Below are 24393 nucleotides of genomic sequence, written 5' to 3' on the forward strand. Positions count from 1 at the left end.
GTGTGGCCTTGCTAGAGATTTCACTGCGGGAAAGCTCTCAAGTTTCAAAACCACTCTCATTTCCCTGTTTGCTCTCTCTGGTTACTGGTTGGGATTTGAGAAGTGAGCTCTCTGTTGTGTTGAAACTTATATATGTTGATAGCTTATGAAATCACTTCAAAACACAAAACAGGCAAATAATATAAAACTTTCAGAATCATAAACACAATACACAAATCACAGCTGTAAAGACACAACCGTTAAGACCCATACAAACAATATCCACAAATGAATACACCAGGAAGAGAATCGGATAAACAAATAGCACTGCTTGGTAGGTGCGAGCAGCAGCTTTGTACGTGCAGCTGTCTGAAATAAAGTGTTTTTTTGTTTTTCTGACACCAGGAGCTAAACCTAGGGTATACCACCACGCTCTGCAAAGACATTTATTTTTTGAGACAGCACCGCTTTGAACTGGCTGTGCTGTGCCAGCTAGTTTTAAGATCCTGGTTCTCTGGCCTCAGTCTCCTGTGTACTGGATTCCAGGTGTTCATTACTATGGGCAGCTATGCTTGCTGTTTTGTGGTGCTAGGACTGAACTCTGAGATTCTGCCCCAACTTAAAACTAACACCTTTTCCCACAAAAAAGAAGCCACTTTTTCCTCTCAAGCCAGCTGTGTGTTGTTTGCTGCCCAAAATCAACACAGAGACACTCAAGAAAAGGGGGAATCTTAGGAGCCAAAAAAAAGGAAAGTAACAAAAATGTAGCTTGACTACTGCGAGAAGCATTCCAACTGTTTCTCAAAATGCTAAATATGAAATTAGCATATGAATCAGCAATTCTGTCCCTAGGCATATGTCAGAGTAACAAAAGTTATGTCTACACAAAACCTTGCATATAAATGTTCTCAGTAACACTATTCATAATATTTCCAAAGCAGAAGCGCTCCAAGTGCCATCAAATAAAGAATGGAGAAACAAAATGTAATGTATGTGTACAAAGGAATATATACAATGGGCTAGCGTACAGGTATGTCAGAAAACAGAAGGCTACAGTAGAATATTGCCTGCCAGTGTGAAAAATGAAACACTGATTCATGTTATAACAGGACAAGTCTGGAGAACACACCAAGTGAAATAGGCAAACTGAACAACACTGTAAGCATCCCATTTCTTAAAACTATCCAGAGTAGGTAGACATGGCGGCATACAATTTTAGTCCCAGCACTCACGAGGCAATGACTGTGAGTTGGAGGACAGCTTGGCCTGCATAGTTAGTTACACACCAGCCAGGGCTACATAATGGGATCTTGTCTCAAGAATTTGAAAGAGGAAAATCTAGAATAGGCAAGCAAATGGAGGCAGAAGGCAGATTAGGGTTCACCTAGGATTAATAACATGGAGAGCAGGGACAAGATAACCAAGTGCCAGGCTGCTCTTCAGGTGCTGAAACAGTCTAAACGTGACTACAGTGACGGCCACACAACTGTGAATACATTAAAGCATATGCTAAATATTCTTAGATGGGTCAGTTGTACGGCATGCAAATTATCAATCACTATATCAATAAACTTTTTGAAAGGCTCTCATTTCAATAATCTCCCCCACTGTTAACTCTGGACCACGACAAGGCTCAAAGTTTCCTTTGCAGGGGATACAAGAAAATGAAAGCAAACATTATTCCTAGGGAGTGATGATCCCTCCCTTTTCTTTTTCGAAGGTTTATTTATTTTATGTGTATGGTTGTTTTTGCCTGCATGTTTATCTGTGTATGGCTGGCGATTGTGGAGGCCAGACGAGAGCATTAGATCCCCTGAAACTAGAGTTACAGATGACTGTGAGCCACCACATGGGTTCTGGGAACTAAACTCACGTCCTCTGAAAAAGCAACCAATGCTCTTAACCACTGAACTGCATCTCCGGTACCAGGTCCCTCTTTTAATTTCCTCTCTTGTCCATACAGTAACACAGGCAATGCTTCAGGTAAGTGCCGTATAATCTACAACACTTTCGCACACCCAAACTAGCAGAAATGTCGTTTTCCACCTGAGATCCCTGCGCGACGGCAGTAAGGACAGGTCCCCACACCACTAGCATGACCTTTAGCTCTTTACCTTCCTTCAGTTGGTGACAGCTCCTTTAAATCTTCCAAGCCAGGCTTTACGTTCAGCAACTTCTTGTAGAGAGCCAATGGGAAGTGGAGATCCACCACAGTGGAGTTGTAGATCGCCAGACCACAGGTTATGCCAATCAAGTGAAACCAGTTGCGCTCTACAAAACACTGTCAGGGTGTGCACAAATGTATTAGAAAGAGGTAGTGTTATAAGACCTAGAGATACTGTACCACCTACCCAAAATGTTTCAGGACATTAGAATGAAGCCCATATGTATATTTACGCTCTGAGGCAGAGAAACGTCTCTGATCAAAGTTCGTTACTGTTGCTAGATGCACTGCCAAGCCAAGTGCCTGGAACTCTTCTGATGGACTAGAAACTGCCTGCTGTTGTCTCCAGCAGGGCTCTTTAGAGGCCGCTCTGTGATGATGGAACTGTTCTACTCTGCACCACCCCTGACCATAGTCACTGGCTACACGTGTCTACTAAGCACACAGAGTGGATCTCTAAATTATCCGATGTGACTAGCTCCTACCACTGAGGACAATGAGAATCTAAGGAAAAAACTCTAGGAGACCAAAACCCTGAAATTATGGGTTGGATGAAGTAAGAGCCCCTCAAATGCTGGAGGTACTCATGCGTGCTAGATTAGTGCTCCATCATGGAGCCACACCCCAACTCTAGCACTGCATCTAAAGCTTACCTCTCCTATTGAATACTTTTAAAAAGTCTATGTTATATGTACATATTCAGACACAATCTACCATCATTAAAAGAATATATATGTAACTACCAATGCCCAACACAATATAAAACCAATTTCTTTTCTCTCTTTTTAAACTTTTCACTAAAGCATTGTCCTGGTCTTTTGGATAGAATTTGTTAATTGTAATGAATGACCCCGTCATGCCATCACTTCCATTCCACTGACTCTGTGTTTGATCAGAGCAGTTGATGTGGGAGTGTCATATACCAATCTGTCGATTTCATTGGTTAATTAATAAAGAAACTGCTTGGTCTGATAGGTTAGAACATAGGTGGGTGGAGTAAACAGAACAGAATGCTGGGAGGAAGAGGAAGTAAACTCAGACACCATGCCTCTCCTCTCCAGGGCAACCGCAAAGAAACTGAATCTTTCCCGGTAAGACTGGTGACACACAGCTTACTAAATATGGGTTAGGCAAGATAAGTCACCATCTCGTGGTGCTACACACATTAATAGAAAAGGGCCAAGCAGTGTTTATATGAATACAGTTTGTGTGTTGTTATTTCGGGTAAAGCTAGCCGGTGGCTGGGAGCCAGGCAGCAGAAACGCAGCCCGCAGCTCCTTCTACAAGCAGTCTATCCTGTGTTTCTTGTCTGTGTTGTTGAAACCTGGCCTACGCAGCCCTATAGAGATGTCCAAGTAATGGACACCAATGCTCAGGTCATATTTGATACCAAGACCAGTGTCTTTCTGGATCTCTGTGATGATAAATCTTTCTATTTGTTTGTTTGTTTCAAGACAAGGTTTCTCTGTAGCTTTGGAGCCTGTCCTGTAACTAGCTCTTGTAGACCAACCTGGCCTCGAACTCACAGAGATCTACCTACCTCTGCCTCCCGGAGTGCTGGGATTAAAGGCCTGTGCCACCACCGCCCAACAGATAAATCTTGATTGCTAACCTGGCTGAAATTAACTATGAGAGATACCTCAGGGTGGGTCTATAATGGCATTTCTAGGAAGGATTAACTGAGAGCAAAGACCGTCCCACAGAGCTGATGGAACCTTTAAGAGTTCTAGGGCGAAAGCAATGCTGCCCTATTGCCTGCCCTTACTCCGTACTGTTGAGTGCGTCTGCTGCTGTTGCTGCTAACATCAAACTCCAGCTTCTTTGCGTTCTACTGTAGACTAAAAAGCAGTGGTTTCTAGGAATCTGCCAGGCCTTCCCACCAAACTGGAACTTCTAAAGCTTTTGGTCTCAAGGATGGAGTAGCTGTTCTAGCATACAGACATCCAATGTTGACTACCCAGCCTAAAAAACCTTTTATATAATATATATTCATCTTATTGGTTCTGGTCCTCTAAAGAACCCTGACTTGTGCAATTCCCATGCCAAAGTTTCCAGTATCTGAGGGCTGCTTCTTCTTAATTCATTCTCTGGCATTTGTGATGTGGGATTCCCCTCTGTATGCTATAAATATGTTTTATTACCAGTGGTTAATAAAGAAGCTGCTTTGGCCTACGGCAGGGCAGAAAATAGGTGGGTGGGAAAACTAAACTGAATGCAAGGAGAAAGAAGGCAGAGTCAGGCAGATACCATGTAGCTGCCGAAGTAGAAAGATACCAGAACCTTACTGGTAAGCCACCGCCTCATGGTGTTACATAGATTAATAGAAATAAGTTAATTTAAAATATAAAAGCTATCGAGAAATATGCCTGAGCCATTGGTCAAACAGTGTTGTAATTATTAGTTTTTGTGCAATTATTCGGGTCAGGGTGACAGGAAACAAAAAAGCAGTCTCTGTTTACACATCTGCAATACAGGATTTCTTCTGCCTTGGCCCACAGACCATACAATAGGTGATATTTTTTTCATTTATCTCAATGCTAAAAAAAAAAAAAAACCCATCAATATATCTAGCACTAGAAAACACTAGGATCTGGCCTGGGAGCTACTCCAAGATCTGACTGATCAGGCCAGTGTGCATCCACACTACTCATACATAGAGTTCCATGTGGGTTCCCCTTCTTACCTTGATTCTGTGCTATGACAGAGAACAGGAAGAGCTAAACTAATCTTTTATAGTTATTTTATTTTGTTAATTGTATCGGTGTTTTGCCTGCTTGCATGTCTATGTATACATGCATACTTGGTGCCTGAGAATGCCAGAGGGGGCACACCCGAGAACTGGAGTTACAGAGGATTGTGAAGCACCATGTGGATGTCTGGAATCATAACTGGATCCTACTAAGAGCACCCACTGCTTTTAACCACTGAGCCATCTCTTCTACCCTTAAGCCTACTTTCTTTATCACACTGTTCCTTTTGCCCTTTGTAGATACTATGGCCTGGATCTCACCTACTAGAAATGGCACTGGAGCTCATGGATAATACACTATAAGTCTTAAAAGCAAGTCCAGCTTGAAGGCTGGACACGTTAGGCATTTTAGTAGTTAATTCTGCAATATTAGAAACCAAGAAGCTAGTCTGACAACAAACAGGAAGTCTAGCACAAACAGGGTACTCAATTGTGACATTATGAACTTACTGTATCTGAAAACCACAAGAGATGTGACTCTTGATAGTAGGTGAACATCCCATAAATGGGATTCAAAAGTTCTTTCAACAGCAAAAGAAAGAACTCCTTTGTAACACCACCAGCATCTACTGCTTCTTCCCCATCGAAGATCACCTGGGAACATAAAAACACAATGAATACTTCAAGGAAAGCAATGTTCAGCCAAAGATGCAGCTATGCTACCAAGCAAGAGCACCATCTCAATAACAAACTGTAAGCAGCGGCTGTGCGTAATAAAAGCCGGAAGTTCTAGGGAGAACCAGATAGACTGGTAGAATTTTTCAGGGCTTTTTCAAAGTTTTTTTTTTTTTTTTTTTTTTTTTTTGTGTGTGTGTGTGTGTGTGTGTGTGTGTGTGTGTGTGGTTCTAGTAGTTAAACAGGAGCTGCACACATGCGAAGCAAATGCTCTTTCCCTGGGACACACACAAGTGAATCACATGCTTTCCCACTGAGCTACACGTCTAGTCCTAGTTAGATGTTATTCTGAGATAAAATCTATCCAGATTGTCAGGAATGGCTGTGACCTTCCCACTCTCCAACTCCGCCTCCTGATGAGCAGGGATTAGAGTCGTGAGCATGTGTCCTTGTCAGGACATTTTGGAGAAGGTAACAAGGTGAGATGTGAGATAATCGGTTCAACCTGTTGCAGACTGTGGTTCGAAACCAGCATTTATGCGCTGACTTGCAACAGAGATAGAAGTCATTTCATTTTAAACATCTTCAAGTAATTTATTATCTATTCCTCAGGGTACCTGCTGTAAAGTTTCACACAGAGCCTAGAGTACAGTAAGCAGTCTCATGCACTAATGCACAGTCTATGGGAAGCGATATTTTGTCAGTAATCACATATCGCTAATCTTGCCTACTAGTGGGCCAACAGCTTCGTAGATGATTTCACCTTTTCATCTCTCCGTTTTTCATTCTGTCTCTTAAATTCTAGACATCCTAATCTTCCTTGGTGAGGTCTGAATTGTCGTATTTCGTCAAAGTTATATGTATCTTACATGACTGTTTTTGATAGTCTAGAACAGGCACACTACAGACAGCAGAAGCAGTGCCCAAGAATCTCTCAACAACCACTGGCATTTGGTCTGATAGTCCAATGAAATGCTCTTTCTGGTGATTGGACAAAAGGAGGTGATTAGATTCTTGTAAGAAGGTTGAAACCAACGATGAGTGGCTGCCCTTTCTACTCAGTGACATCTTTGCTGCCATGTGCTCATAAGGGCACAAGAGGGAACACTGAAGGGGCTCACTTTGAGAGGTTTCTTCAGATCAATGTCAGAATGGATGCTCAGCTCTCTCAGGGCGTCTCCAACAAGGTGGTTCCTGCGGACATGAAGGACCAGGAAGGGGCTTCTGGCCAGCAGAGGCTCCAGGGTAAGAAGCATGAAGACATTCTGCAGGTTGGCTCCGTTGACTGCCACCTGGAATAGAACAACCGAAGTACTTTGAGTATAGTGCACGGCCTGGAGAGTCTCTGAACCAGAGACGGCTGACTGCCTTTCCATTTTTTCCTTTTCTTTTACAGGCCACATAAATCTTTCTAATATGGACTCAACAAGATTAGATGAAATAGTTTATGAGTCATATGATCAAATTAACTAGGCCCAATAAAGTGATTTCAACTCATTAAGAATAAAATAACAATAGACTTGAAGAATCATTCTCAAAATAGCAGAAAAAGGAACCAACAGCCACTGTCAACAGTGCCCATTTCACTAGAACACCTGCAACTCAACAATATCATAGCTAGATTCATATGAAAGCAGATATACATATAGGCAGACACAAAACTGAAGAAAGAGAAAAAGAAATGGAGAGACAGAAAGACAAATAAAGACATGTCCATTAACAGGAGGGCTTAGTAGATCTGAATTGCTAATTCACTAATGTCTCTATATGCATTCAAATAAAATAAATTATATTTTATAATAAAATACACAGTAAATTAAACTATTAAACAAATCTTTTTGGATTCATTAAAGACCACCAATTTCCATGATTATTCCCTTTTGCTCAGCAAATTGTGGCCCCACAGTCTAGGGCCTGGTTTTGCATAACTCTTGTGCTAATAACCGTTTTCTATCATTTTAAATGGTTGAGGGGTAATATTTAGAATATAAAAAGTTATATAAAATTCAAGTTTTTAAATATACATAAAGTTTTGCTTTTATTTGGGGTTGTTTTGGTGTTCTTAGGTTTGTTTACCTCCATGTTTCTGAGGCTGCCATCTACAAAAGAGTTAAATGGTTCTTAATGGAGACATGGTCCACAAAGCCTCAAGTGTTTACTAACTGGCAGAAACAGAAATAGCTAGCACTCCAAGTCTACATAAATATACATTGAATATAACATTACTGAACCTGGCATCGTGGTACACACCTATAATCTTAGCAACAGGGGCCTAGAAAAAGGCCAAGATTTCAAAGTAAGCTTGACTACACACTGGCCTGAAAACTAGCCTAGAAAGAAACTCAACACAGGAGGTAAAAAGAAAGATGGGGGAGAAAGAATAAAAAACTACCCCAGAAGATAGACAGTATTGACAGGTAAAACCAACCATTCTCCCAAAAGCAATACAGAGAATCAATATAACCTATATTAAAATTATTTTTCAGAATCACATTTTATTTTCTATAATACAGTTTGCATATTGCATATTAAATAACCCTATAACTGTACGATTTGACATAGTTTGTGCAGAAGAATGAAGAAAGATATTTCAGATTACCAAAATATACCCACATAGCTACAGACTCCTCACTTTAGACAAAGATGTCAAAAACATACATTAGAAAAGACACAGCCTATTCAAATGGTATTGGGAAAGTTGGATTATTCACACAAAAAGAAAAGAAAAAAAACCTAGATCTGAATTGCTCATCCCTATACAAAAATCAACTCAAAATAGATCAAAGTAACTTTAACATAAGACTTGAAAAATACTAGAGGAAAGGTAGGTTAAAAAAATACTTCAAAATGGAGACACTACCAACAGCTTTCACAAAAAATAACTAAGCATTAACTGATAGAACTGCATGAAAAAGGCTTTCACACAGCAAAGCAACAACCAGCCGACAGCAAAGGGACTAGGGGCATGGCTCTGGTTAAGAGCATGGGTTGCTCTTCCAGGGGACCCATGTTTAATACCCAGCATCTGCTTGACTCCAGTCCCAGAGGATCTGATACGCTCTTCTGGTCTCATTGGGCACCATGCATGCATGTGGTACAGAGACACACATCCAGGCAAATACTCATATATACATAAAATTAAAATAAATAAAACCTTAAAAAAATAGCTGAAAGAAATGGGAGAAAATTCCTTGTCAACTATACATTCCACAGGAATATCTTATACTAGTCTTTTTTGGTGGCTGTTTGTTATTTATTTGTTTCTTTCTTTATTTGACATAAACTAGAGTCACCTGGGAAGAGGGAGCCTCAACTGCACTTGCTTCTATCATATTGGCTATGGCCATGTCTGGAGCATTTTGATTAAAGATAGATGTGGGGCAAGCCCTGCCTACTGCGGATGGTACCATCCTTGGGCAGGTGGTCCTGGGTCTTTACTACAAACCAGTGAGCAGTGTGGCTCCATGATCTCTGTTCCAGTTCCTGCTAGGAGTTCCTGCCCTGACTTTCCTCGGTGAATAGATGGTGACCTGATAGTTGCAGACACATAAAATAACTGGATGTGAACAACGACAAGAAGTCAAAGGAGGAAATGATCCTGAAAGCGCTACCTGCATCTGTAACTCCGCATCGGTCTGCAGCATTTTGGTCTTGGCTCGGGCATCAAAGACGAAAGGGTAGGCACAAAGGGTTACAGTATCCTAGAAGAAAACATGTCATTGGTATTGTTACAGAACTCTACAGAGAACACTAGAGACACATCAGTATGTTAAAAAAAAAAAGGAAAAGCACCAATTACCTGCATGATGGATGGTCTAGCCTTCTGTGCAAAAAACAAAAAGAAAATACTCTTACTTGAATTATAAAAGCATAATTTTAACCCCCCAAATAGAAACTATATTATAACAAATCTTTTTACATTATCTGGTTTTTCAGCCATCAACCTAGTAATGTTTCAATAGTTGACAATGTTTTGATAAGAAAAAAAAAGTTGTTTGGATGAACAGACTCAAAAAAAAGAGCAAAAATATTAAAAGCAAAAATTCTTAAAAACATAAAAAGATTTTTAAGGTCATTTACTGAGTCTTCATAATTCAGAGAATTGATTGAATTCTCTCTGTAAGAAACGGAACTCCAGCTGTGCGGAGAAGGCCAGCTGAAGGCCAGCCTGGACTACATGGCAAATGTGAGGATAACACGTGGATTCCAGACGAGGGCTGCTTAGCCTGCAGTACCAGTAACACTTTCTCCGTCTCCTGCACACATGCTTAGAAAAGCAAACAGTAATACTCACACTAGGTAAATATTTTGCCCATAAAAGCTGCTCTATGAATTTGAGGCTGATCCTATGATTTTCATTGTGAGAAAAGTTATAGTACACAAATTCAGCCACAAATGAGTGCATGTAACAGATACATGACAGTTTTTATGTCAGGAAAAATAAGGAAAACTTCTGGGAAAAAAATGTGTTATTTGTGAAGATCAGGCTGTACACTGCACTGAATTCCTCCACGCGGTAGGCAACAGTGCCCTTCCCGTTGCGTCTTGCCTAGGGGAGTCCATTTCACAAAGCACTGGCTGGCTTCATTCTGAGTGTAAACACAAGGCAGGATGACAATGAAGCTGCAATTTATGTGCAAGTACATGCCACCACCTGTCTGGCACGGACCATCAAGTGTAGACTGATAAATGACTTATACAAGTAGACAACATCTAACAACACAGGTTATTAGCACGAGCACGTCGTGGAATAAAACCATATGCACAAAACCAGGCCCTAGAACTTATCTAACATGACAGACCAACAAAAGTACAGTGTATTTACCTGGGCCCCACAGAAAGGTTATCTAATAATACAGTGTACGGTCCCACTCACTGAGCAAGCACCCTGTGAAAGCTCTAAGGGACACGCAGGCAGAGAGCTACGAGCTATTCCTGGGGCTTCGGCTCAGCTCAGCCAGGGCCCATTTTGAGTTGCTCTCTGTCCATCCAATCATCTGCCCATCTGTCTGTTTACCCCGCTATCTGGACCAGGCCCTGTGCCTCACTCTGATGATCCCACAGCCCTTCAGCTGGGCTTGCTGCTATGACTTATTCTGAGACCTATGTCTGGGTCTCAGTTCTGCTGGCCTCCAGCAGCAATCCAGATGGGTTCAGCAGCACTGGAAGCACTTGTAATACAGTCCTCTGACCTGAAGGCCTCTGAGCTCTGTGACTTCTTGAACTCTTTTGTAGCCATTATGTAACTTGCATGAGAACTGTGTAAAATATAATCTGGGATTTCACAAGTAATACTACTAATGAAGACTAGAGGGAAAAAAAAATCTTGTAATTTGCTAATGGTCAGCTATCATGTGACAGCTAGCTCCTTTGGTCAATTTACAATCTTCAGAAAGGCAGACCTTTGGATATATTGGTAATGGTGTCAAAAGGGAAAATGACCCACCCTGGAAGTAGGTCATCATTCTTTGGGGTGAGGTCCTACCGGGATAAAAAAAATGAGAATGTCAGACTAGGGGTACAGCTCAGCTAGTACAGTACAGCCTTGCACATCTAAAGCCTTGAGTTTAATGCCCAGCACTACATAGACACTATGGTGGTGCCTGCTTACAGTCCTGGCACTCAGCGGTAGATACAGCAGGGGTGCATATGAGCTCAAGGTCATTCTCTGATACACACTGAGTTCCAGGCCAGCCTGGATACATACAAAGACCCTATCTCAAAAGAGAGAGTGAAAGAGAGAGAGATCTATGACTGAACTGAAAGATGTGGTGGACCCTGCTGCTCCAGCTGCCTTCCTTGGCCACCGTGATGGACTGCATCTCTGAACTCTTAAGTTGCTTTTTTCAGGCATTCAGTCACAGCGATGTGCAAAATAACCAATAAATGTGAATTTATTGTTATTCAATAAACCAATATATTGGTAAAACACAAACATATCCATCTATATTTCCAGGGTGGTATGTTCATGACAGTTATGTAATAAATATTAGTAACAGATACACAAAAGCCAGCAATAAAGAGCATCTTCATCTGCAACAGTTGTCAAAAGAAAAACAATGAACAAATTATCCATGCTTAGAGATATACTGCTGTTGCTTTAATGTCTCCTAGAATGTCCTCTGTTCTTAAATGATTTTCTAAGCGAAATAAAACCACACTCTGAACGAGCTCTTCTTATTGTGTGCTATCACCCAATTTACACCTATCTGTTAATAACTGCACGGGTGGGCTGTAAACGTTCAGCTGTGCAAGCACAATGAGAAAAGAAAAGGATTTTTTTTCTTTTTTTTCTTTTTCTTTTTTTTTTTGCCTGGTAGGTACTGTGTTTACTAAGGAAAAAGCCAATACTTCCCTAGCTTGCTGCATGAAGAAGACTGAACAGCAGCAAGAGAAGGAGCTGAGTCATCCCTGAAGGCCTGCGAGAGGCTTAATCTAGGCCTGGTAGCTGCAGTCCTTATCTACAAGGCTGGCACATTTACTTGGGTGGAGGGGAGACACACTAGCTCACCACACTCAGTCCCTGAACGTCCTAAGCATTTGACTGACTATAATGTTTTCTAATTAATGTGTATATTTAATTTGGTTTATGTACATAATATGAATAACAACTACACTTCCTTTTGTGTTTATGCATATTTAAATGAACCATATAACAGCAATAATAACTAAAATCCATTCTATTGACCCTTTAGAACTATATTCCTTTAGGGATCTTAGAGCACTTCTCTGCACTGAGAAACACCAGAGAGACGATTCCAGCCCTGAGAACCAAGCCTGGAACACAGAAGCAGGTCTCACACTCAGGCTAATACAGCAAACTATTTTGAGTTTACCATTGAATTGATCACCTCTTACAAGGCTGTTTATCCTGGGCTACCCATTTGCCGAAATGAGTCTCACAAACATAAGGTTCCACAGTACTAGTACAGTATTTCAAGGTCTCTGCCTGCAGCAGATTATATTTATGGCATAAACTCATTTTTCAAAGCGTATGAGACAGCAAGATGCCACGATTTATCAGATCTTGTCTCCAAAGGCCTTTTGCAAACCACTGAATGCTGCACTTGCACCGCCCTCTACAGGAGCCTGCAGAGACATCCAGACATTCACTCTGTATGCCTTTTAGTTTGCAAATGAGGACTGCGGCACATTATTAGCAAATAAAATAATCCATTATTGCTTCTTCTTAAAATGAACAAAATCAGGCACTGCAGAACCCTGTCTGTGCTTTACTCATCGAGGCAGATAACATAGGGCTGTGTTCCATTTTAGCAACTAGCCAAGGTAATGACATGTGCAGGTGTTCAAGAGCTACTTGTGAAAAACAGTCGCTGAAGGCTCCTGGTGTGCCAAGCACGGCGGAAGCCCCGCATAACTCTCAGGCCTAAAGAAATTAACTTACCCAACTAAGGCCAAAAGCAGCAGAGCAAAGTTGGAAATTTAATCCAGTTCTTCCTTCATTTCTTCCTTCCTCCCTTCTTTCCTTCCTTCCTCCCTTTCTTTTTGATAAAGTATTACTATATAGTTCCACTCACTCTATGAACCAGGCAGGTCTTGAACTCACAAAGACCTAGCTGCCCCTGCCTTCCAAAGTGCTGGAATTAAAGGTGTGTTCTACCACACCAGTAGAGGGCATGAGTGCTCACAGATAAGCACTGGAGAAACCAGAAATGTTATTAATGACCTGGTGACCTTTGCTACCTATAGAGCCAGACCACACCCAAATCCCTAGACCTTCATCTTTAATTTGCTTCTCAATCAAGAAAACCCGTCCTTAGGGGAGACATCACGTGTACTTTATAGCCTGCCGACTTGTATGCCATCTTGGTTAGAGACCACACCAAATCCTAGGCCCTTAGCTATCGAACCCATCTTCATGGTCACATGTACTTTGCTAGTGTTTCTATGCAATCATGCCTTAAACTTACCATGCACATGGTACTGAGATAATTGTTACCAGGGGACCTTTTTTCCAAAATTGTACTGTACTTAAGTGTGTCTAAAACAAAGTGCCCTGGTGTCAGACTACAGAAGTTTGAAGCAGCCCAGCTAACCCGTGCTGAACTGAGCTTCTTTGTTGCCTCTCCACAGTTCACTTCTTTGCAGGGAATAGCATTTGCAGGGACCTCCCACAGTACCCCTACACAGTCCTTCTAGAAAGGACCATGTGCTTTGTCTTCTCCGCTGTGCTAGTACCAGGTTAAGTATTAATACAGCAAACCAATTATTCACTATTTTTATTTTAAAGTGATTAAAATAAAAATTATATGAAATGCCATTAGTATTTAAATCAATACTTCAAGACATCAAGAAACAAGTTTCAATTTCTAATTACACTGTGCCTGCTACAATAGAAAAATTTCTACAGAAAGAATAAAAAGTCACACACTAACTTCAGTTAATCTTCTATCTTGTAGCAATGGCTTTATTTACCAAAGCAGAGATGAAGACTAAGATCCTGTAGGACGTCTGTTTATAACACCTGTGCTTATCACAGAGAGAAACTGGTAAAACCGGTCACTTTGGCACGTCTACTCAGACACTGTGATCATGGCCATTGACGTTCTAATAATAACAGTTAAGGAAATGAGAAGAGCTGAATGTCAGGCACGCCACGCTAGAGAAAAACTGTCCCTGGGCCTCTGTGTTCTACTGCGGATGAAGTAATCACCGGAAATAACTCATTCAGACTCATTTCTGTCGCTAACATTTTCTAACTCACAAACTGACCTTTCATAATCTCTAAATTAAGTAGAACTAGAATCCACTGATGCTCCCATGTCGAAATTCCAATATCTACTCTTTTAAAACTTTTCTATTGAAGAGTATTTTGTTTTTCAAAACAAAAACAAAACCTTACAAAAAATACCAGTGTTCCAATTTTTAAACTTTCCATGAGAAAAAATATTTCTACCATTACTTTGATCATCTATCACCTGACAAAGAAAACTACCTTGGCTATTTAGTTAAATACACTTATGGAAATACTTTTCCTTGGAGTTGGCCACAAAACAGCTCAAAAACCATACAGGGAAACTGCCCTACCCCGACAGTGGTGATGAATCTGTGAAAGTGGCAAAGGACTGGCCTCAGAGGTATCTCTTACACCAGCTGCACTAAAGAGAAGGCCCAAACGACCACCTATTCTCTGGCATTCCGATGTGCACAAATCCTAAAACCCTCCATTATCCCGACCCGCTGCGACTGCTGAGCAATTCCTGCCATGTCTAGGGGCTAGCAAACTGGAATCCACGGTACCTCGAGGCTATGTCAAACATTATCAGAGTTGAGTTAGGGATGTAGGACATCCTAATACAAGCCATTTTCAAGAAGAGGTGGTTGCAAGGTCTGGGCAGATCATGTAAGAAGAGTGAAAACAATGACTTGCAAATGATCCCCAACACCAGGGGTAAATCAGTGGTGACGGTGGTACATAAAAAGTCTTATCTAAAAGATATTCTTCCAGGCTGGAGAGATGGCTCAGAGGCTAGGGGCACTGGTTACACTTACAAAGGTCCTGAGTTCAATTCCCAGCAACCACATGGTGGCTCACAACCATCTGTAATGAGATCTGGTGCCCTCTTCTGGCCTGCAGGGACATATGAAGGCAGACTACTGTATACTTAATAAATAAATTAATAATTAAAAAAAAGATGTTCTTCCACCCAGACATCTGGTGACTCCTAGAAGGCAGCTGTGTGCTAGATCTTCCAAAATCCAAGAAATGCTGCAAATCTATCTATCAATGTCCAGATATCTAATTTGTGACTCAAAAAAATAAGTATATAATATAAAGTATAACATCTTCACTATTTTCAAATGTATTAATAAGCAGTATTAAAAATATTTGCATGCTAGCTAACCAATCGCAGAGGAAACAGGACATGGTGAAGGATAGGTAAAGTCATGAGCCATGTGGCAATATGTAGATTAATAGAAACAGTTAATTTAAGTTGTAAGAGCTAGTTAGTTATAATCCTGAGCTATTGGCTGAGCATTTATAAGTGATACAAGCCTCAAAGTAGCAATTTGGAAGCAGCTGCTGGGGTGAGAAAACTCGGTCTATACACTGGTGACACAGTTCATTAATTAGGGGCTGAATGAAGTCCTGAGTTGGATACCCAACAAGGCATAAAGAACAGATGTGGAAGCACATACTAGTAATTCCAGAACTTGGGAAGAGGTGGGGAGGCAAGACAACTAAGGTCATCTTTGGTTATACAATAAGTCTGAAGCTAGTCTGGGATACATGAGATTTTATCTCAGAAACCAAACAAGGGGGCAGAGAGATAGCTCAGCAGTTAATAGCACTGGCTGCTCTTGCAGAGGACCCAGGTTCATCTCTCAGGAATCATATGGCAATTCACAGCAGTCTATAATTCCATTTCCAGATCGAATGCCCTTGCCTGGCTGCAGGCACAAGGCATGAACATGGTGCACAAACATACATGCAGATAAAACACTCAAGCACAAACACTTAAGATAAAATACTACAAAAACAGAACAAAAATAACCCCTGAAATGTTCACCCTGTTATACAACAGAATTCTAGAACCATCACATCTTATTAAACTGGAGCCTAAAATGCATTTATAAACAACTCGCACTTCCCATTGTCAGCAGACCACCTCTGCCAACCATCAATCCACTGCTTTTATCAATTTGACCACTTTAGATATTTTGATCTTCCTTCCTTCCCTTCTTCCTTTTTAATGTAGTACTGGGATCATACCTAGAGCCCTGAGCATGCTAAGCACACACTTCACCACTAAGTTATATCCCAGCCCCAGATGATGCTTAGGGTTACCTTAAATACTTCCAAGTTTCAACAATGTAAATGTGAATTGAAAGACAGGTGTGACTCCAGCATTAAAGCCAAAGACAAGGTATATGGGTTGTCAGAGACCAGCTTCAACAAGGTTACTACTAACCACAGTTGGGGCCTGGGGATTAGAAAAATAAGTATAGAAAACAAAGACAGGAGTGAAAATAATAAAACAGAAGCATAGAATAGTACCAGGAGGGAGTTTTAGTGAATACTGAAAACCACCCGTGTTTAATTTCCATTTGCTTAAATACCCCAACCTCAAAAGGTAGGAGTAAGATAAAAAACTGCATTACCATGATACAAGGAAATGAACAGACCAGTTGAAGATTGCGGGCTACCTGCTTAGTTAAACATTCTGTTGCTAGAACAAGACAGGTAACACACTACATCAAAACATTCTGTAGGCAAAGCACTTCCTGAATGGAATCCATTGTTATCTCTCTATGGGAATAAGAACTTAGTTGGACCCTTAGATTTTTGTTTGAGGTGGAAACTGATCTACTTCTCTATATGTGAAATACAAGGTCTGGATATTAGCCACACCCGTTGACAATAACCTTGAGGGCGTAGAACTCTCTGCTCTAAATCTAGAAGGAATAGAATTAAGTTCCCACTCTCTGACCTTTGGTCAGGGTGGAATGGCAACAACTCTGAGCCAGCTGAAACTCTCTGACTTCAGACAAGGTGGAAATAGGCTCACATTTTTGATCCTCCACAATGGGACAAGTTTACATTTTAAAAACAAACAAAAAATACAAAGACACAAAAAGGCCAGAGCTTTAAATTATGTTTTACATGAACTCTTACCATTCCTGCTTGATGTAAAAACCACATGAGGTAGTCTTCCTGAATGTCCACCAGACTGGAGATCTCGGGGATGTAAAAGGAGTCATACTCCACATGCTTCACTCTAAGATTTACCTGCCCAAAGCAGAAGAGAAGAACAAGTGAAACCAGAGAAGAGGGAAATCCCCAGAGAGAGGCCCCCAGGACACGTCCTCCTACACGCCCCTCCACCCCGAGGGTTACCTTGTATAATTTCTTCAGCAGCTTCAGGGCTGCAGTCACGTAATTGTTGAAGACCACAGGGATGAGGAATGTCTTCCGTCCCCTCAGCAGATAAAGGACTGCACTTTTATAGAGGTTCACCAGCTTCAAGAAGTATTTTGGGCATGCCTGAGACCACCAGTTATCTTAAGAAAGAAATAAGACATGTTTTAAAACAAAACCTCAGGCAAGTGTTTTTATGTCTTCTTCCTGACAGCTAAAGCTCCTACAGCTAGAAGATAAATATTAGTCTACCATACAGTTTCCCAAAACTGATTTTAAGAAAGAACCATTGGAACATGTCTGGAGAAAACAGTTGTTCAAGAAATCCTAAACTTATAACACCTTTATTTCCTTGTTCCTCCTTCTCTCTTACCGCCATCTCCCCCTTCCTTTTTCTATCTTAAATGACTTTTATGCTTGCTTGTTCGTTTCAGACTCATGTTGAAGGTTAGTCTGAAAAAGTTCGTGCCAAGGCTGGGTGGGGTCCAGTCACACGCTCTGGACGGCAGGATGCTGCTGCACCTACTGCAGCAGCATTCATGTGCCCTGGTCCTTCCAGCACCCCTCTCACCACTCCTGACATTCTGTACCAGGAGTGCAAGGGACACCTCAGTTTCGGGGGAAGAGACTCCTTCCTGTTATGAGACATAATTAATGTTTAAGAGAGCCGTGACATATATTCTCTCCAGGTGATACTTTCTCATATCCAACCAAGCAGGATTTTATCACTAGATTTTTCAGAAATGACCTTAACCACACTGGAATCCATAAGGTTTTCTTATTTAAAATATTTCACTAAAAATTAAAGCGGGGGCGGGCGGAGCTGCTGAGGAGACAGCTCAGTGTTAAGAGCACTGACTGCTCTTCCAGACCCAGGTTTTATTCCTAATACCTACACTGCTGCACACAACCATCTGAAATTCCAGTTCCAGGGGATTGATGCCCTCTTCTGGCCTCTACGGCACCAAGCAGGAACATGGTACATAGACATACATGCAGGCGAAATATCCATAAACATAAAAAAAAACTTTAAAAAGCTAAAGTGGGGAAAGAACAAAAAAATGGACAAACTATAGATAGCTGTTAGATTTGTGTGCAGACATCTATTGTGTTCACTTTACTTTGAGAATTTCTCTTAAATTTGAACTATAAGATGTTAGAAATAAATTAATTACAGAATTGAACAATCCTATTCAGTTTTGTTATCTGACCTGGAAAAAGAAAAAGAAAAATTAAAAAGCCAAAGCTTTAAAAAGTCTGATAAAATGTCTTAAAAACTGCCATCCCTCTATTTTACATTTATTAGAAACATCTAAGAAAACACGCTCTGAACAGCCCCTGATCTTGGAAAGCATTAAGTCCTAATGTATTACTAAGCCATTCATTATGACTTCTGGATTCATCTCTTGTGTGAAGGTGGAAGCAATGGGGAAGCAAGAGGCAGGTCTGTTTGCTCGAGGGAAAGCCATACTCCAGGGCCGTCTGAACCACAGAAGCTACCAAGCCACGACAAACACCTGAAAAAATTACCAAGGGAAGGAAAAAAAGTAAAAGGCCAGGTGACAGGTTTCTGCACCGGATCACTAAAAACATCTCGGGCGCTACTCCAGCAGAGACCCTCTCCAGCTCGCTGAGGAACGGAAGGTTCTTATCTCAGCAAAGTGTCCGGAGCCTGCAAAAATCAGTGTGGACTCAACTGTCCTAAAAAAGAAAAACAAAACAAACATTCCGTAAGTCCTCGCCGGTCACTCTGTCTCTCCTTTCTTGGAGATCTCTGCATCCCAAAAGCCATCCATTTGGTCCCACCCCCTAAAGCCAGTACTGCAGATGGATAGACAGACAGATAATAATATTCAAGGCATTACAACTGCAAGCAGATGTGTGTGGGGGAATATGTTAATGATGAATAACCTAACATTACAAATACCTCAAAATTGGGATTAATCTGTCATGAATCATTTCAAGTTGAGATAAATAACAGTTCAGTTCGCCCAAACTGCAAACAGGGTTAGCTAGAAATCAACAGCAAAGAAAGAATTACATGGTAAAGCCATTACATAGAGAGTTAGTGCTCAGTCCAAAGAGTCAGCTGACAAGACAAAGTACGGAAGTCCAAAACCAACGGTATTAAATTTGATGAATTTACCTAATACTTTGCTAGGATTTGTATCCAGCCGAAGAATGGCCATCGCCAGGGGAATAGTGAGCGTTATGTAATACTTGGAATCCTGAAGCAGGGGAAACTCCGGTAGTATTAAATAGATTCTCATCGCTTCCACATCTGGGGGTGAACTTGATAACTGGGGGATGAGGCAACTTTCAAAGCTGTTTAGTATCTGTAAGAAAGAAAAAAGAAGTGTGAGAAATGTAAACATATCTGAGACTTAAATAACTCGCCTCCAAATTCCTAAGTCATCTGATGAACTCACAAGTCTTGCTTACTCAGTGGGCACTGGGCAAGGAGAAGGTGCCAGGCTCTGGTTCAGACTCCCGGCTTCTCTCCCAGAGATCTGGTACTTTAGAGAGGTAAGCAAAAGATAGCCCAGCGCCCAACACTAGCATATTCACAAGATTAAGGCTTGTACGAGATTCTGCTGTATCACCTTGCTGTCCCTTTTACCGGCAGAGCTGAACTCTTGTGTGTTGATGGTGTTTTATAAGCACGAGCGACACACCTGTTCCAGAATCATGGCGTGCTGAGAGTGCATTAGCTTCTCAAACAAAACCCGAGTGGAGTTCAGGTCAATCCCGGGGATCTGGGGGCTGGTCTTAAAATGCTCATCAATTCTAAACAAAAAAACAAAAATCCATATGTAATTAAAGAAAATAAAGAGCAAACAAACACTGATAAAAAACTGTAAGTAGTTAATTAGCTTATCCATTCTCAGCGAGTTTAAACGTGATCCAGTAGACAAAATACTACAGAACACTAATTTGGGAGAAAAAAAACCCAGCAGAATGAGCCTAACAGCACTTTTACTTGCCCCGGTTTGGTTTGCACTCCCCCAAGAAGTGAGGATGGACTCGCTACCCCCAATCCTCGCTCAAATCCTACTGTCAGCTGATTACTACCAGAGAAAGGGGGCTTTTCGTTAATAGTGTGGTCCCTGGTAGCTCAACCCAATCATGCTCCAGGAATGCCCCCATCTCCGCGTGTATATAGGCGGCACGAATTGGGCGAGTGAGTGGCTGGGGACAGGGGTAGATCTGGAAGGAGTGGGGGAGATGCGGGGGTTAATATGACCAACATACATTGTACACTTGTATAAAATTTTCAAAGAATTAATTTAAATGTATTAAAGAAAACTGACTAATCAAACGTTGAGAGACTGGGAAAAATCACACAGAGTACTGAAGTCTAACTGCTATACTTAAAATATTTTTTGATTGTGTATATTAATTATACATGGTACTCTTTTACAAGGGACATTTTCATATAAGCATACGCTGTGCATTGAAATGCCCACTCCATCCACCTCCCTCTGCCCACCCCCTAACCACTCTTGCTAGTCCCCTTCAATGCTATAATATGCATTTTGACTCTTTGCTTAATGGAATGTGTAGAAGGCGTGTAGAAGGCCTACAGAATCACTGGGAGATGGCAAAGCACTCAGAAGGTGAGCCATAGTATAAGGAAGGGGTGGGCGGTCACTGGATTGGTACCCTTTAACACCGGATCTTCACCCTCTCCCTGGCAACCAACATAAGGTGAGTAGCTTCTACTTGGAATCTCCTACTATGATGGATTTCTTCACCACTGGTCCAAAAAAAAAAAAGTGATAACCTGACCACTGGCTGAAAATGCTGAAACACACCCAAGGCAGGCACGCATGTCCTTTTCAGTTATGGCAAGAATTTGTTACAGTAACAGAGACCTGATTGGAATACTCGTCTTAACATATCATTAACTGGTCAGTGGCTGAAAAACACTATGAAATGACAGGGATTGAATTCGCCAAAGCTCCTAACCCTTAGCAAGACCATTCTGCAACATGAGCTTTCTGAAGGGCATCTGCAGAAGACATAAGGCTAAAAGAGACATCTTATTTACTGCCTCTGGTTTTGGTCAGAGCTGAGCCTAAATCCAAAAAGCCCCTGAATGGAGCTTCCCTAAAACATCTTCATTTCTCATTCCTGGTAGAAATGAAAATTACCTTAGCAAACAACAGGAATAACTTAGAGAATTCTGATTTTAAGAACAAATCATAAACACATGCGGGGAGCAGTACTTTAGGAATCTCTGCAGATCTGCCAGTGGGGGTGAGTAAACACGGCCACCCTGGGGTCCTCTAATGTATCATTAGTGGACATTTCAATTGTATGCAAATGTCAGCTTTTCCCCTTCAACTAAAACCAAATACTATTCGGAAGGTTTTCCCAGCCTTTGGTAAGTATTTACATGACACATGGGTTTGTGAGCTTCTATCTAGGTCACTTACTTTTTTTCCAGAAAACTTCCATTCCAACAAGCTGCCGAAGACAGTATCTGAACGACGCCGCTATGTAAGACAGAAAGGGGAGAGATGTCTTTCAGAATTACAAATCAATACTTATAAAAGCATCAGCAGCAAGCCAGTCATCTATTAGCCAGGCCCTTAGGCCATGAGGGCAGCTTCACTCCTCTAGCAGGTGCACACCCGATTTAGAGAACAGGGTTTCGCCTGCATTTCGACAAGAACAAGTGTCCCACAGGTTGTAGATTTCTTCTAAAAGTGTCAAAACCTGTAATAGAAAAGTGGTTTCTAACAAAAAACTTGGATACTCTCTTACCACCATTTCTAAAACAACAAGAACAATGAAATAAAACAAAAAGTGAGCGTTATTTCCCAAGTACATTAGTTAATAAATACCGGGCCATGTCTTCCTAGTCTACTGACCATCCGAGAAAGACGAGTAAAGACTTACTCCTATTGCCTAAATTCTGCAGAACCTGTAGCAGTGCCTGCTTTCTGAGGATCCAGGACTGCCACGGAAGACAAGGGGTAGAACAAGTAAATGACTAGGAGGAGACTATGATGGTTTAAATAGGAACAGTCCCCATAGACTCATGTGTAGGGCTGCTTGGCCACTATTAAGGAGGTGTGGCCTTGTTGGAAGAAGTGTGTCACTGTGAGGGTAAACTCTGAGGTCTTATATGCTCAGACTATACCTAGTGTGGGACACAGACTCCTTCTACTGCCTTTGCATCAAGATATAGAACTCTCGGCTCCTTCCCTGCACTATGGGTGCCTGCAAGCTACTGCGCCTTCCATGAAGATAATGAAGTAAACCTCTGAAAATGAAAGTCACCCAATTAAATGTTTTCTTTTATAAGAGTTGCCATGATCATGGTGTCTCTGCACAGCAAAAACAAGAAGCAACAATAACAAAAATCAGAGACCATAGTAATTTCTATTGGCTGTAGACTCTGGATGAGGTGAACTCTTCAGAGGTGATCTCCTCTAGCGTCATTTTATAAAGAAACAGAAGTAGTACTGGTGAAGCCTAGGCTTACGGCTGCCGACTGCTCAGCCGCCTGACCTCTTGGCCTTCCTTACTACTCTTCACTACCCACTAGTCTCTGCCCCTGAGCATGCTGGGCTGGCGTCTGTTGCAGGGTGGGCCTAGGCATTTGCTTCAGCCGTCTAGATCATAACGCAAGACCCACCATGCATCTCTCAGGACAGCCGGCTTTCTTATAGATTGATTTATTTGTTCTCATGGATGAGACTATGGGACAAACAGGGAAACGCTGCTCAAAGTCAACAAAAATCTATAACAAAATGTACAGAAAACTATTTTCATTTAAAATCTAACACTCAACAAAAGCCTCACGTTTTTAATGTGTCTTTCCGCCAGACACCTTTTGAATTATTTTCAACTAATCGCATTAAATGACAAAACTGTAGTTACTGAAATTAGTTAAAAATAAAAGGCTGTTAAGATTCAAGATTCTTAGCAGGTGGTGGTGGTACACACCTTTAATCCCAGCACTCTGGAAGCAGAGGCAGGTGGATCTCTGTGAGTTTGAGGTCAGCCTGGTCTACAGAGTGAGTGACAGGACAGCCAGGGTTAGAAGATTCAAGATTCCTTGACATAACAGTGTGAAGAAAACCCTTTCTATAGGTAACAAAATACAGAGAGCCCTCAGCAAAGAGACCAACCCAGGTCTTCCTCCATGGGATTTCAAAGATCTTGCAATGAGTAAGTCAAGTTGAGGAGCGAGAATTGGTGCGCAAATCACTGTGTTAATGGGAGTTGCTAAATGAGATGAGGTCCCAAATAAATTTACAAGAACGATTTCATAAATGCAAAACTCCACTTATATTCACAACCTCTGTAGGTGCAGAGAAGAATATCAGCCACGAAGCTAGAAAATCCCAGTGAGCTTTGGAAGAAGCAAAATGAAAGCAGACAGCAATTACATACTTGATTGTATTTGCGTTGTTGTGTTCTGAGAGTTTTTGTCTCCAAAGTGCAATGGTTTCGTCATTTATCAAGTTGGTATAATGTGCTTGGTTCACAGTCCTGAAGTCAACAGCAGGAGAAGAATTCTGGAGAAATAACAAGAGAAAAGAGAAACAATAGACACGGATCTCTTCTTGTCTCCTTCCCCAATGGTCTCCACATTGTCCTTCATGAACTGAAGGCACTGGTGGCTCTCCCTTGGAGCAGACACATGTCCCTACTACTGCATCCATGGGGATCTTCCCTAGGCCATTGCTCCTCTCCATTATACTTGGTGGCAGGTAGCCACGGTACAAGAACATCACTCCCTTGCCTCAACTTCTAGGTACCACACCAGACTGTATGTGTGAGACCTCCTTTACAAGTGACCGAAACCCAACATTTCCCTCCATCAAACCCTGTCTCCTTCACCCTTGAGGAGGTGTTCTTTAGAGAGTCCATTTCAAATCAATGACCACTTTTCTAGGTCTCCTTTCCCTTGCTCTGAGTCACCAGACCACAGAGGTATTGGTTACTTGCCGTAATTGTTCACTCCACTCCAATAAAATGTTTAAGCCA

The 24393-nt window shown here is 41.4% G+C and overlaps 1 protein-coding gene across 3 annotated transcripts in view; it reads right to left on the reverse strand.

Moving 5' to 3' along the window:
- Positions 1-24393, reverse strand: part of Herc3 (HECT and RLD domain containing E3 ubiquitin protein ligase 3) — a 99536-nt gene that overhangs the window by 28710 nt on the left and 46433 nt on the right. For 2 of the 3 annotated variants that reach the window (XM_075983950.1, XM_075983951.1), the window contains exons 10-20: positions 23797-23921; positions 21828-21887; positions 20064-20175; positions 19535-19724; positions 17368-17531; positions 17146-17259; positions 9307-9330; positions 9119-9208; positions 6629-6799; positions 5343-5486; positions 2094-2260 (exon numbers count right to left, since the gene is read on the reverse strand). In XM_075983950.1, the coding sequence (XP_075840065.1) occupies positions 2094-2260; positions 5343-5486; positions 6629-6799; positions 9119-9208; positions 9307-9330; positions 17146-17259; positions 17368-17531; positions 19535-19724; positions 20064-20175; positions 21828-21887; positions 23797-23921 (1361 nt within the window). Of the gene's footprint in view, positions 1-2093; positions 2261-5342; positions 5487-6628; positions 6800-9118; positions 9209-9306; positions 9331-17145; positions 17260-17367; positions 17532-18964; positions 19090-19534; positions 19725-20063; positions 20176-21827; positions 21888-23796; positions 23922-24393 lie in introns of those variants that run through there. The other variant, XM_075983952.1, reaches the window with a different exon arrangement.

This window comes from Microtus pennsylvanicus, chromosome 8, assembly GCF_037038515.1.
Source record: "Microtus pennsylvanicus isolate mMicPen1 chromosome 8, mMicPen1.hap1, whole genome shotgun sequence".
In the NCBI taxonomy this organism is placed as follows: domain Eukaryota; kingdom Metazoa; phylum Chordata; class Mammalia; order Rodentia; family Cricetidae; genus Microtus; species Microtus pennsylvanicus.